Source organism: Ictidomys tridecemlineatus, unplaced genomic scaffold, assembly GCF_052094955.1.
Source record: "Ictidomys tridecemlineatus isolate mIctTri1 unplaced genomic scaffold, mIctTri1.hap1 Scaffold_223, whole genome shotgun sequence".
NCBI lineage: Eukaryota > Metazoa > Chordata > Mammalia > Rodentia > Sciuridae > Ictidomys > Ictidomys tridecemlineatus.
The window spans coordinates 284,546-299,348 of NW_027521924.1; the positions used below are offsets into that span (position 1 = coordinate 284,546).

The 14,803-nt window shown below is 36.2% G+C and overlaps 1 protein-coding gene across 8 annotated transcripts in view; it reads left to right on the top strand.

Annotated features, from left to right (window-relative positions):
• LOC144373080 (uncharacterized) overlaps positions 1 to 5,064 on the top strand; it is a 59,237-nt gene extending 54,173 nt beyond the window's left edge. For all 8 annotated transcript variants that reach the window (XM_078036188.1, XM_078036191.1, XM_078036187.1 and 5 more), the window contains 3 exons: positions 435 to 466; positions 951 to 1,055; positions 4,902 to 5,064. In XM_078036188.1, the coding sequence (XP_077892314.1) occupies positions 435 to 466; positions 951 to 1,037 (119 nt within the window). In that variant the 3' untranslated portion in view covers positions 1,038 to 1,055; positions 4,902 to 5,064. The remainder of the gene's footprint in view (positions 1 to 434; positions 467 to 950; positions 1,056 to 4,901) is intronic.
• Positions 5,065 to 14,803: the final 9,739 nt, after the last annotated feature.

Consider the following 14,803-nt stretch of genomic DNA (forward strand, 5'->3'; position numbering starts at 1 on the left):
CAGGGTCGCATTGAGTTTCTAAGCACCTAGCTAAATTGCTGAGGCTGGCTTGGAACACAAGATCCTCCTGTCTCTGCCTCTTGAGCCCCTTGAATGATAGGCATGGAATTACCAGGTTAGGACTCCATTACATTTTAATAACTTGATTTAAGTATAATTTACATTCCATGAAATCCAGTTATTTGAATGATCAATTCAGGTTTTTCAAAATGTGTTTTTAAGGTTTCATTAAGATTAAAGAGTTATTAGCTGAGTCTTATATAAATTTTATTTTTAAGTTACTATTACTATCATATTTCTAGATAAGTAATTCTGCTTAAAATGAAATCGGTTTTAACACATTTCACTTGCTCCTCTTTTATATTATTTTTCTTTTTGTCATAGAAAAGTTTTCTGTGGTAAATTGTTAACATTCCTTTCTCTTTCATTTTCAGAGAAGGATTGCTTCCCTTCTGGAACACCTGCAGTAAGTTGATTATGTATTTCTTATAGTTCTTGCTTTAATTAAGGTTACCAAAAGAAACCTGTTTTTCTTTTTTTTTTTAATTTCTAAAATAAGAGGTTGGACTGGGATTGTGGCTTAGTCGTAGTGTGCTTGCCTCGCATGCATGAGGCACTGGGTTCGATTCTCAGCACCACATACAAATAAATAAAATAAAGGTTCATTAACAACTTTAAAAAAATATTTAAAAAAATAAAATGAAGTAAAGAAATATTTAATGTTTCTAAATAGCACTCAAGAATATTTATCATATATGCTTATTTACTTTTCCATATTTCAGAAAATCATCTTTATTTTTTAATTGAATATATTGTAACCAGTGAGGTTTAGTCATTTAAAAATTAGCTATGGAAAAATAACTTCTTAAAGTTTGTTTAATAAAAGGAGACCTGGTCACATGTTAATCTTTGTCTTTTCCTGGCTTGTCTCCCTTTGCTCCTGAACACAGCTGAACACCAAGGTGCCGGAAACATTAGCAATAGTAATCGAGGAAGATGATGGTGATGGAGAGGTGCAGCCTTTCTCTGTCCCATGACATGGCCATACAAGACAAGTGAGTGACTAATGACCCTGGTGTGCACATCTGTGCATGTGTGTTGATAAAACTGCTGTTTGCATTTGACTTTCAGAGATAATTTCAAAAAGCTTCAAGTTTAAAATATTTTACTCTGAGAAGATTAATTTAAGATTAAATTAAAGTTTTTACCTAAAGAGTACTCATCAAAAACCACTTTTTTGAAAAATAAAAATCGATGGCTTCTTTAAAAGTTAGAATACTTAACTCACTGCTTTTTTCTTTCCATGTTTTGTCCTCTTTTCCAGAGAGGTCATCTATTGCTCTGTTTTTTCTCTGTTTCATAATGTGGGTAACTCTTCTACCTAAAACGTAGATCTTTCCTCTTCCCCAGATTATGTACTCTATTTCTCATTTTGACATTTCTCTCAAAGCCTTGATGGCATTCGAAAGACAGTTGAGAGTGAAATTCCTCCCCAGCTGAGGAGAATTTCAACAGTAATGAGCTCAGGTGGAGCCAGGGAGAGAAGTAGTAAGGGGGCTGGACTGTGATGTGGTGGCTCTGAGGACTGCCATTGGATTCCCATCTCATGACAGAAGGCTGTGTTTTCTATATTCCTCACAACTGGCTTTTTGAAGTGAAAGGGAGGGGTAGGCATTATATTTGTTAAAATATTTTGAGACTGGATTAATGATAGATTATTTTAGTGGAAACTACCACAGTGAAACATAAAGATAGAAATGAAAACTTTTAAATGCAATAGCATCAGTAAGCTGTGAGACAGTTTCAAGGGTTTTCATCATGTGTATTGAATTTCTGATAGAAAAAACTAACCCAGAAATGTATGTCCCAAAAGCTAAATAATAGCTTCCTCAAATAAAGTAAAGTCAAAAGTACTTCTACCTACCTGAACAAATAAATGTCTGTCTGTTATAAAAGTATCTTTAAAAGATAAAACAATTTAAATAAAAATAGTAACAGTGGAGGCAGGAGGTATGCATAAGTAAAATGACAATAAGAGCATCCGGGCCAAGAACAACCACCCTAAGATTCTTGTTCTGTGTGACATGGTGTGTCATGTGATAGTCGAGTGTGATCATTGAAAGATGCAAACATTCAATAATAAGATGGAGTCTTAGCTAATCACTAAGGAAAGAAAGAATAAAAAAGTGAAAAATGAGAGATGGAGCAACAGGAATGCTCCTGCATTGCTAATGGGAGGCTCCACTCCAGAAGAGGGTTTTTTCAGTTTCCCACAAAATGAAACATGACCTTACCACATAACCCAGCAATATGTTTCTAGGTATTTACCCCCATGCATTGAGATGTGTCCACACATAAACCTGTGCAAAATTTTTATAGCATCTTTATTCATATTTGCTAAATCTGGAACGAGATGTGTTTCAAAAAGTGAATGTGAGGACTGTGTGCAGTTCAGTGGTAGAGCACATGGCTAGCCTGCTGAGGCCCTGGATTCCATCCCCAGCACCACAATATAAACAAAAGAAATCCAATGTATGTGCTACATCCATACAGTAGAATAGTAGTCATGGATAAAAACTGAGATATCATAACACCAAAAGGCATGAAAGAATTTTATCTTATCTCTTTATTTATAACAGGGAAATAACTTGGATAATTGACTACATGCCTATGGTGTGGGCATATTATTCTCTGAAAGATCTTTAAGAGCATAGTGCTTAGTGTTGCCCTTCCATCTAAAGGGGCTAGATGCTCTCCAATTCCAAGTGTAGCGTGTGGGCTAGAAGTGTTCAATCCATGGTAGGGTACTTGCCTAGCATGTAATTTAGGACATCTCAAGTATGAGGAGTTTTAAAAAATCATTGATTGCAGGGATTCAGGGGTGTGAAGAGGATGAGTAGTAGGTTTTTAGGGCAGTGAATTTATTTAGTATGATGTTATAATGGTAGATACACAGAACAATATTCATTTTTCAAATCCCATAGAATTATATAACCCAATAGAAAGAGTGAACTCTAATGTTAAGTGTTAGCTTTGGATTAATAGACGTAAGTTCGTATTTGTTCATTTGTGTTAGAGTGCTTGCCCGACATATACGAGTCCCCATGGTTCAAGCCCCAGCACCTCCAAAAATCAACAAAAGTGTATTAATATATAGATATGTATCCACAATAGGTATCATTGTAGTAAGTATACTGCACTGTAATGCAAGATATCAATAAGAAAATGAGGGGCCAACATGGGAACATTTCAGGATCCACATTTTAAGACCCAGTATGCATTTGGAAAAAGCATTTGCAAGGCTATCTAGTTGTCTTTTCAGTTTTGGAGAAGGTCAGCGGGATCCCTTAAGTGTTCTTCCTGTGTCAGAGGCAACTTAGCGAGGGTCCCTATTGTCTGCTCACTTTTAAACCTAAAATTTATACTAAAAATCCATTAATTAGAAATAATTTCACTTCTAGAAACTTAAAGGTAATAATCAAAAATTAAAGAATACAAAGATTTTATAAAGGGGATTGGTTAAATTATGAAAACACTCATATTAAGGCACTATTCAATTTAGCCATTAGAATCATTTTATGGTCAGTTCTTAGGAATGATGTAACTGGCATATAGCTTTTGAAGGAAGAGAGTGTCAGTATATCCAAATCATTTTGAAATGTGACTTTTAAAAAGCTTGTGAAGTTTTAACAGGATAGTCCATATTGATAGAAGGATTGTCATCATTTTTCTTAATACTTTTATGCATCCCAGGTTGATTTTGTTTTCTTTAAGCAAATGTATTGTATTTATACTTAACCCAGTAAAGATGAAGCTGCCAGGCCTTGGGGGCACACACCTGTAATCTCATCTTCTGGAGAGGCTCAGGCAGGAGGATCTCAAATTGGAGCCTGCCTGGGCCACTTAGAGATACCCTGTCTCCAAATAAAGTGAAAAGAGGACTGGTGTATAGCTCAGTGGGAGAGCACTTATTTGCCTAGCATATTCCTGGGTTCAGTTCCTGCACCAACTCCTACAAAGAAAGGGCAATGGTGGGGGGAGTTGGTGAAGAAAGAATTGAGGGAGGAAAGGAGGGAAGTTGAAGAAGGAGGAGGAGGAAGAAGAGGAGGAGGAGGAGAAGGAAGAGGAGGAGGAGGAGGAGAAACAATAAAGGAAGGGGAAGGCGGGAGGATACAAAATTCAACCAGGAAGAGAGAATGATAACCTCATTTTACTCACTGTAGTATTTATAGTGATTTTCTTTGTAGAATGCAGAGGGGCTAGAGATGTTGTTCAGTGGTAGAGTGCTTTGCCAGCATGCACAAGGCCCTGAGTTTGGTTCTAACACCACACACACACACACACACACACACACACACATACACACACGTACACACACATACACACACACACACACACACACACTCAAAAATAGTTCCAGTAACTTGATAAATTATATTATAACTTGTTGAGCTACCTTATAAATGTCATAAATGCTATACTCAATGGTTGTACACCTGTGATCCCAGTGACTGGGGAGCCTAAAGAGGGAGGATCACAAGTTTAAGTCCAGCCTTAAGAAGTGGGGTAGACCCTATCTGAGAAATTTAAAAGAAGGTTTAGGGATGTAGTTCACTGGTAAAGCCACCATGGGTTCAATCAAATATCGTGTCCTTTTGATACTGACAAGAGTGTATTAATGGTCTGTTTAACTGTTGACTTTTAGAATTTAGAACAATTAAAAACAACTGTTTTACAAACAGCTTATAAAAGTTATGGTTGTGACTAAGAGAGGTTTGGGGCAGGTATTATAATATGGGTTGTTTAAGTCAACTGTATTCATAAGTAGTCTTCAGGCCTTAGTTGAAAGTACATAAAATGTTTTGCTTCTAAATTATGCACTTTTTATTTTCTCTTTGCAGTACCCACTCCCGAACATGGTGAAATGGCTCACAAGTTAATGCCTCACATCTTGGGAGCCAAGGAGGTTCTCCAGAAAAAAAACTATGAATGGCATCCTACTCTTAATTTTCTGGAAAGGAAAATGTTAAAAATTTTAATAATTAAAGGGTTCATTGTTTTAAAGGACTGGTACCATTAAATTTGCCATTTTAGCCCTGTTAAGTGGACATCTCAGAGGCATTAATTACACTCACAATATTGTACAACCTTCTGTTTCCAGCACACTTTTGTCCCTCCAAACAGAAGCTCTACCACCATGTAAGTAAGAACTCCCATTCCTCCTCCTCCACCCCTGGCTGCCACCATTCTTTTTTCTTTTCTTTTATTTGTTCTAATTAGTTATACATGGCAGTAGAAGGCACTTTCACACATCATACACAAATGGAGTATAGCTTCTCATGTTTCTGGTTGTACGTGATGTAGAATCACATCAGTCATGTGGTCACACATGCACCTAGGGCAATAATGTCTACTCTTCTTCCCACCCCATACCTGGCTCCCTTCCTTTCCCTCCCCTCTGCCTAATCCAAAGTAACTTCATTCTTCCATAGCCACGCTCCTTATTGTGAATTAGTGTCAAATATCAGAGAAAACATTTAAACTGTGGTTTTTGGAATTGGCCTATTTTGCTTACTATGATATTCTTAACTTCCACTCATTTACTGGCAGATGCCATCACTTTGTTCTTCTTTAAAACTGAGTAATATTCCATTGTGCATATTGACCACATTTTCTTTATCTGTTCCTGTGTTGAAGGACACTCAGGTTGGTTCCATAGTAAAACTCTTGTGAGTTGAGCTACTTTATAGCATTGATGTGGTTGGAAATAGACTGAGAAGTGGGATAACTGGGTCAATTGGTGGTTTCATTCCAAGTTTTCTGAGGAATCTCCATACTGCTTTCCATGATGGTTACATCAATTTGCAGTTCTACCAGCAATCTATGAGTGGGTCTTTTCCCCTACATCCTCACCAACATTTATTTTTGCTTGTCTTCTTGATAATTGCCATTCTGACTGAAGTGAAATGAAATCTGAGAGTAGTTTTGATTTGTATTTCTTGAATTGCTAGAGATGTTGAAAATTTTTTCACATATTTGTTGATGAACATCATCTTCTGAGAATTGTCTGCTCAGTTCCTTAGTCCATTTATTGATTGGGTTATTTGATTCGGGGATGTTAAGATTTTTGAAATCTTTATATATCCTGGAAGTTAGTGCTCTATCTGATATGTGTGTAGTAAAGATGTTCTGCTACTCTGTGGGCTCTCTCTTCACATTGTTGATCATTCCCTTTGCTGAGAAGAAGCTTCTGAGTTTGAATCCATCCCATTCATTGGTAAGGAATATCATTTTATGGCCCAGAATATGATCTGTTTCAATTAATTTATGAAGTGCCCTTAAAGGGAACGGGAGTTCTGTAGTTGTTGGGTGTCGTATTATATAACATCAGTTAGGCTGAGGTAGTTGATACTGTTCCTCCATCCTTCTATTTACCCATTTAATGTATTTACTGAGAGACAGGTATCAAAATCTCCCACAATGGTTGGTAACTGTTTCTCCCTTTCATTCTGTTGATTTTTGTTTTATATATTTTGAAGCTCTGTTACTTAGTGCAAGAGCATTAATTATTGTCATATCTATCTTCAGGATTTCTATTTATGCTAATACTTTTGCAGTTTATTTTATCTTATATTAATACAGCAGTTCCAACTTTGCGTTCTTTATTTTTGCATTATTATTTTCCTGACTTTTTAACTTTCAATCTATCTGTATCTTTAGATTTTAAGCACATCTTTTGTATCCATGATTAACTCTTGATTTTTTAACCCATTCTGATAATCTCTGCCTTTTAACTAGGTGTTTAATTCATTCTGTCCAATGTACTACTGATATATTTGGACTTAGGCCTCATATTTTGCTCTTTGTTTCCTGTTTGTACCATCTGACCTCTGCTCTTCTGTTCTTACTTTTCTGCAGTCTTAAATTTTAACCATCAACTTAGAATTAATGTCTTTATTTAAAATGTAAAAACCTTCTAAGTCCATACACTATTACTTTATATTATTTTTTTGGTACCAGGGCGTACCTAGGGGCACTTAATCACTGAGCCACATCTCCAGCCCCCCCTTTTTTTTTAATTTTTAGAGACTGGGTCTCAGTACAGTTTTTATGGCCTTGCTAAGTTGCTGAAGCTAGCTTTGATACTCCTGCCTCAGCCTGAGTCGCTGGGATTGCAGACATGTGCCACCACATTCGCCCAGTCCATACTAATTTTAACCTCCTATTATATGCCACAGTTCTGAGAAAAATTCCAGTTCCATACCTGATAAATCCCACCATACAATGCTGTCATTTTTCTTTAAACTGTAGGATAATTTTTAAATGAATTAAGAGAAAATGTGATAGTTTGAAACTATGCTCCTGCATAATTTACATAGTTACCATTTCTGGCACTCATATCTTTCTGAGGATCTGATCATATACTGGTACCACTTTACTTTCATCCAGAGACCTTCATTTAGTGTTTCTTGGAGTACAGGTCTGCTGGTGATGGGTTCTGCCAGCTTTTCTTTATCAGAACTGTCTCCATTTTCTCTTAATACTTTATATATTGATTTCAATATACAAAGTGTATACATATATAAAGTATATACATATATACACACATTATGTGTATTCATGTTTATGAAGTTATTTGGTTTTTTTGGCTTGATATAGAATTCTAGTTTGACAATTTTTCCTTTCAATTCTTGTTTAAAAAATTAAACTATTCTTAGAATAGTTTTTTATTTAAAGAAAAATTGCATGGATATAAAGACATAGTTCTCCTATGCTCTACACCCAGCTGTCCTTATTATTATACCTTTTGTTAATATGGCACACTTATTAGAATTGATGAACCAGTATATTCTGGAGAGATGATGGAGAAATAGAAATTAAATGACACCACTGAGGTCATTTAATTTTTCAAATTTTTCATATAATTCACCAGCAAAGCCAAAGAAACCTGATGTTTTCTCTTTTAGAAGGTTGTGAGCTTTTTATTTATTTTCCTTAATAGAAACAGACCTATTCAGATTGTCTATTTCTCCCTGTGTGAGTGTGAGTAGTTTAGTTTGTCAAGGAACCCATCTATTTTAGCTGAGATATCAAATTTGTGGACATAAAGTGGTTTGTAGTAACTTTCTATAGTTTTTAATTTTATTGATTTTTCTTTTTGCTTGCTTTAGGCTTAAATTGCTCTTTTGGCTTTGGCTTTTAAAAGCTAGATTTCTGAGTTTAGCCCACTCTTCTTCTCTCATCTGTGTCTTCAGTGCTATAAATTCCACTAAGTGCACTAAATGCTTACACAGTTCATTGGATAAATTGTTAATTTTGATAAATTGTAATTTCTTTTGTTGAATTCAAAATATTTAAAAATTTCCCTTGGGACTATTTTTACTCATTTGTTATTTACAAATGTATTATTGAATTCCCAAATATTTGTGGATTTTTCAGTTTTTTTTCTATTGGTGATTTTCAGCTTAATTTCGTTGTGATATAAGAATATATTTGATTTTCAATCTCTTCAATTTATTGATGACTATTTTATGATACAGGACACAGTGTGCCTTTCTGAATTTTATGTAAACTTGAAAAGAATGTGTACTCTATTCTTTTGGGGGAAAGTATTTCAGAATTCCAATAAGATCAGGTTGATTGACAGTGCCATTCTGGTCAACTATATCCTTATTGATTTTCTGCCTGCTTCATCTATCAAGCCCTGACAGAAGTTTTTGGAAGTTTCCAACTATATAGTAGTAAATTTTGTCAATTTCTCCTTGAGTTATTTCAGTTTTGGTGTCACATATTTAGATTTCTGTTGCTAAATTCTTACATATTTAGAATTGCTATGTCTTCTTGGAGTTTGTCCCTCTTTATTGCTGATAATTTTCCATATTCTGAAATGTACTTTATGTAAAATCAATATAGCTATTGCAGATGCCCACTGATTAGTTGGTATAGTGCATCTCTGTCCATCATTTGGCTCTAATTGTAACTGGGTCTTCCTAATCAAAGTGTCTTTTTTTACAGACAATATATGGTAGAGTCTTGTTTCTTATTCCGTTTGACACTTTGTTCTTTTAATTGGCATATTTAGAGTAGTCACATTTAGAGTGATTATTGGTAGAGTTGGAGTAGTATTTATTGTATTTATAACTTCTTTCTCTATATTGCCTTTGTTCTTTACGCATTTTCCCATTTCTCTGGTTATATGAGCATTTTATATGATTTCATTTATTCCCTCTCTTAGAATATCAACTATCCTCCTTTATCAGATGTTTAGTAGTTGCCCCAGAGTTTGCAATGTACATCATAAGAATATAAGAACATCCTCAAATAATACTCCACCCTTTCACGTGTAGGGAAGGTACTCTATGATATTGCTCTCATTAATTTCACTTTTTCCTATGCTATAATCACCCAATATATGGTTACTGTTACCGCTCTAAACACATGGTTATCTTTTATATCAGGAATAAGACAAAGAAAGATGGCATTTCACATTTATTTCTTCGCCAGTGCTCTCATTTTCTTTATGTAGATCCAGGTTACATCATTTTTCTTCTCCTTGAAGAACTTGTTTGAACGTTGGCTCAGAGCAGGTTGCTGGTGATAAATACCCTTTGTTTTTGTTTATGTGAGAAACTCTATTTCTACTTCACTTTTGAAGAATAATTTCACTGTTTTAGTCAGCTTTTGCATCACTGTGACCAAAATACCCAACAAGAAACAATTTAGAGGAGGAAAAATTTATTTTAGCTCACATTTATAGAGGTTCAGTCCATGGTCAGCTGATTCCATAGTGCTGGGCTCAAGCTGAGTCAGAACATGAGGGCAGAAGGTGGCAGAAGAAAGCAGCTCAGAACATGACAGCCAGGAAAGAGAGAGAGAGAGAGAGAGAGAGAGAGAGAGAGAGCGAGAGAGAGAGAAGCACTTCAGTTCACCAGGAACAAAAATACAAGCCCCAAGGCATGCCCCTAGTTGACCCATCTCTCTACAGATATCACTGGGTTAATTCATATCAGTGGATTCATCTACTTGAGTAGGCTACAACTCTCACAATCCAACCTTCCACATGGAGGCCTCTGGGTCCTGAGTCCTCACCCACTCCCTCATGATGTTTTCACCTTCATAAATAATATATATTATTTAACCCTGGCCTGCCTGTCTATTCTACATTCAGAGAAACCTGTTTCCTGAGGGTATGGGGAGGCTCTGAGGGGCTGGGACAGAGCCCTCCTGGAAGGGGAGATCCTAGCTCTCTGGAGACCCAAGCTCAGGAACCAACACTGTCTGGCTCTTTGACCTTGGGCAAGACACTTAACATTTCTCTCATCCTTAAAATATGGCGACAGTAATAATCACAGTGACTGACATGGCTGGCTTCCTGGCAAGGGCTGGAGATGAGAGGAGAGAAAACCAATCATCCAGGATAATACCAAATGTACCTCAAACACAGAAATAAAACTTATTATTAGTTTTAATTGTGTGTATTCTTTAGGAGTGTGTGTGTGTGTGTGTGTGTGTGTGTGTGTGTGAGTGAGAGAGAGAGAGAGAGAGAGAGAGAGAGAGAGAGAGAGAGAGTGTGAAGAGTCATTATGTGTGGTACTGGATATCAAATCCAACCCAGGGTCTTTTGCATGGTAGGCATGCACTGTACCACTGAGCTACAGCAGTCCCAGCTCTTTTTTATTTTCAGACATGGTCTCACTAAATTGACCAGGCTGGCCTCCAACTTGTGGTCCTCTTTTCTTAGCCTCCCACACAGCCTCCCAAGACTTTACAGGAATTCAGTGTCATAACTGGCTTAGGATTTGCTATATGTAAGATCTTGCTATCTGCCAATAGATAATTTTTCTCCTTTTTTTTTCCAATCAGATATTTAATTTTTTTTCTTGCCTAATTTCTTTGGCTGTAACTTTTAATAAATATGTTATTTTTTCATAAATGCCCTTCATCATGTTGAAGAAGTTTTCTTTTGTCTTTGTTTTGTGTGTGTATTTGAAGTATGGAAAGGTATTAGATTTTTTCAAATGTTTTTCTGCATCAAATGATTATGTTGAGTTTTTCCTTCACTATTAATGTATAGTGTACTAGATAATTGGCATTATTCCAAGTTAGTGTTTAATAATAATTAAGACCAGGGTCAAGACTTTAAGATACTATATTCAAGAAACTGGGGGGAAAATCACTCCATAAACTCACTACATGGTATGTCATAAGAATGCACCTTATAATATAAAATCTTTCTACACATAGTAGTTAGCTGCAAGAAACCATTCTTAGTTTAGGAAAATAGTGTTCCAAATTTCAGGGTAAACTACTAGCAACCTTCAACTCTTCTGTGTGGCAATATCCGATTTTTGTTTCCAAACTCTTCCACCCTAGCCTAAATTATGGAGTCTGGAGTGCTTTTCTCCAACCGTGTGATTACCAATATTGTCAATTTTTGCAGTGATCTGATGAGATGTAGTCTGACGTGTATCTTGCATTCATTTCCTGAGCATGTGCTCAATAAGGTGAGATCCTGCATGATGTTGGGGTCAGTCTTGGTCATCTCCCCAAATAATGCATCAGACTATCACCTATATGACATTTTTTGGGGAGGAGGTTGTGTGCTAGGGGTTTAACCTAGGGATGCTTTACCACCGAGTTTCATCCCCAGGTCTTTTTATTTTTTATTAGAGACAGGGACCTAAGTTAAGTTGCAGAGGACCTAAGTTACTGAGGTTGGCTTTGAACTTGTGATTCTCCTTTCTCAGCCTCCAGAGTCACTGGATTTATAGGCATGCCCCACCATGGCCAGCTACACTCCAATCTTTTTTGTACCAGGGTATTTTTGGTAAAGGAGACTGAACCCAGGGGTGCTTATCACTGAGGTACTTCTAAAGCCCTTTTTATTTTTTATTATGAGAGTTGCTGAGGCTGACTTTGATATTTCCATCCTTCTGTCTCAGTCTCTCAGTCACTGGGATTACAGTTTGTGCCAGCATGTTCCAGGTGATAAGATTATGTTTTAAATGCTAAATTTTAAAGCTTTTGATATTTTCATTTTTCATAATTATTATTGTCCTTTAATCATTTTATAGGCCCATCTTTGTCTCTTTTAGTAGATTTCTACTTTTAAAAGTCTGTTTATCTAATATAAGTATAGCTATTTCTATCCCCTAAATTTCTGTTTGCATGAAATAGCTTCCTTCATCCCTCAATTCACAAGTTTTTACTGCACAGTTAAAAACACATGAACTGTAGCAGCATAACAGTACATTTTGTTTTATTATTCATTCTGCCAGTCTTAATCTTTTAATTGGGTACTTTAATTTACATTCAACTTTTGTATAGTTAAGAACATATTGCTATTAAATCATTAATTTTTTCCTGGTTGCTTTCATTTTATTTCATTTGTTCCTTACTTTCTTATTTATCCTTGATTTGGTGATTTCTGTATGGATAAGGTGATTCTTTTTCTCTTTTGTATATCTGCTGTCCTAGTGAGTTTTGTAGTTTTACATGTTTTAATGACAAAGCCTTCACATCTGGAAATAGGACTCTGATAAGAATTTATTTATTTATTATAATTAGGTATATATGACAGCAGAATGCATTTTGATTCGTTGTACACAATTTCAGCACAACTTTTCATTTATCTTGTTGTACACAATGTAGCATTGTACCATATGTGTAATCATACATGTACCTAGGGTAATGATGTCCATCTCATTTCACTGTCTTTCTTGCTCCCATGTCCCCTCCCCACCACTTCCTCCCTTTTGCCCAAAGTTCTTCCATTTCCCCCATGCCCACCCCCTCTCCCATTATGGATCAGCATTCACTTATCAGAAATAATAGTTGGCCTTTGGTATTTTGGGATTGGCTGACTTCGCTTAGCAAGATATTCTTTAACTCCATCCATTTACCTGCAAATGCCATAATTTTATTCTCTTTTAATGCTGAGTAATCAATATTCCATTGTGTATATATGCCACAGTTTCTTTATCTATTCATCTATTAAAGGGCATCTAGACTGCTTCCACAATTTAGCTATTGTGAGTTGAGCTGCTATAAATAAACATTGATGTGGCTGTGTCAACAAAGTATGCTGATTTTAAGTCCTTTGGGTATAGACCAAGGAGTGGAATAGCTGGGTCAAATGGTGGTTTCATTCCAAGTTTTCAAAGGAATCTCCACATTGTGGTAAGCATTTCTTTTAAGGCTGGTCTGGTGGCAAGTTTTCTCAATTTTTGCTTATCTTGGAAAAGATTTATCTTTTAATTCTAAATGTTAGTATGCCTGCCTGCCTGCCTTCTTCCCTTCCTTATGTTTTGACTTTAAAGACCTTATCCCAATCTTTCCTTATCTTTACAGTTTCTTCTGAGAAAACAGCTTTTCATTTATATACGTCCTGATGCTTTTCTCTTTCTGCTTTTAAAATTCTCTCCTAGACTTCTAACACTTTGACTATATTATGCCTCAAAGAAGACTTTTATTTTGGAAAATCTGTTTGGGTTTTTTGGACTACATGGGCTTAGATTTTCACATTTTTCTTAAAATTTTGATGATTTCAGTTATTATTATGTTAAGTAGGCTTTCTATAACTATTTCTTCTTCTCTTCGTCTGGAACATAATACTGCAAGTATTTGCTTAGTATTATCCCATAAGTGTCATAGTCTTTCCTTATTCCTTTTTACTTATTTTTTAAACTTGTTCATCTGAGTAAAAAAAGATATTTCAAAAGATATTTGAAGACATTTCAAAGAAGTGTCTTGAAGCTGAGAATTTGTTGTTGTTGTTATTCTGCTTCATCTAGTCTATTGTTGAGGCATTTGACTACATTTTTGAATGCAATTTGTTGACTGCTTTAGTTCTAAGATTTCTGTTTGGTTCTGACCTCTGCTGAATTTTCTTACTGAAAGCATGAGCTGATTTTCTAGTTTTGTTAAGATGTCTAGTTTGTGTTGATTCTCATTGAGTTTCCTTTAAGTCACCATTTCAAATTATTTTTCAGGTAATTTATTAATTTCCCTTTCCGTGAGATCTGTCATTAGAATTATTTTATCCTTTAGAAGCATAACATTATGTTGGTTTTTCATATTTTTTGTCACTTTAATTCTAGGTGGGCACAGCAGTTTGGTCTCTATGTAGTGTTTCCAGCTAGAATCACGCTAGTGATACTTGTGGATGTGTGGGTGGTTTACAGAATTGCTTTGTGATCTGGGATTCAGCTTTCTTATGAAGGGCAGGTTTTCTGGTGGCTCTGGACACAGTATCTGCAGCCGTAGGTGAAAGGTACTTGTAGTTTCTGTAGGTCATGTAGGAATGGGGCAACTCTAGTAGGCCTAGGCATGTGTCATGTGGCTGGTGTGACAACAGAAGCAAGAAATTGTCAATTACTAATAAACCCATGGGTGAGGGGCTGTTCTGGAAGGCCCAGGTGGGTTTGGCACTGTGTGTATAGTAGTAGGGCATGGGGTACCCACTGATGTCTGAGGACTGCATGGAGCCAGATCACTCTCATGGCCCTGGGTAGCATGAAACAGTGCCCCCAACAGTGGGGATGGTGTATTTGTCTTTATCAGAGGACAGTGTAGGGACCCAACCTCACCAGTGTGCTCAGAAGGAGCCTGTCAGTGTCAGAGGACTGTGTTGATTGCCTTTGTTTGTGCTGATTGCCTTTGGTTATGCCACTCACAGGTCTCTTGGTTATTTCTTCAGTTGTGAGTAGGTAATTCAGGCTGTTTTCTAGTTTTTCAGGGCCTCTGTGGGCTGTGATACTCAAAGAAAGCCCCCTCAGTACATTTTAGGTCCATGTATAGGGGG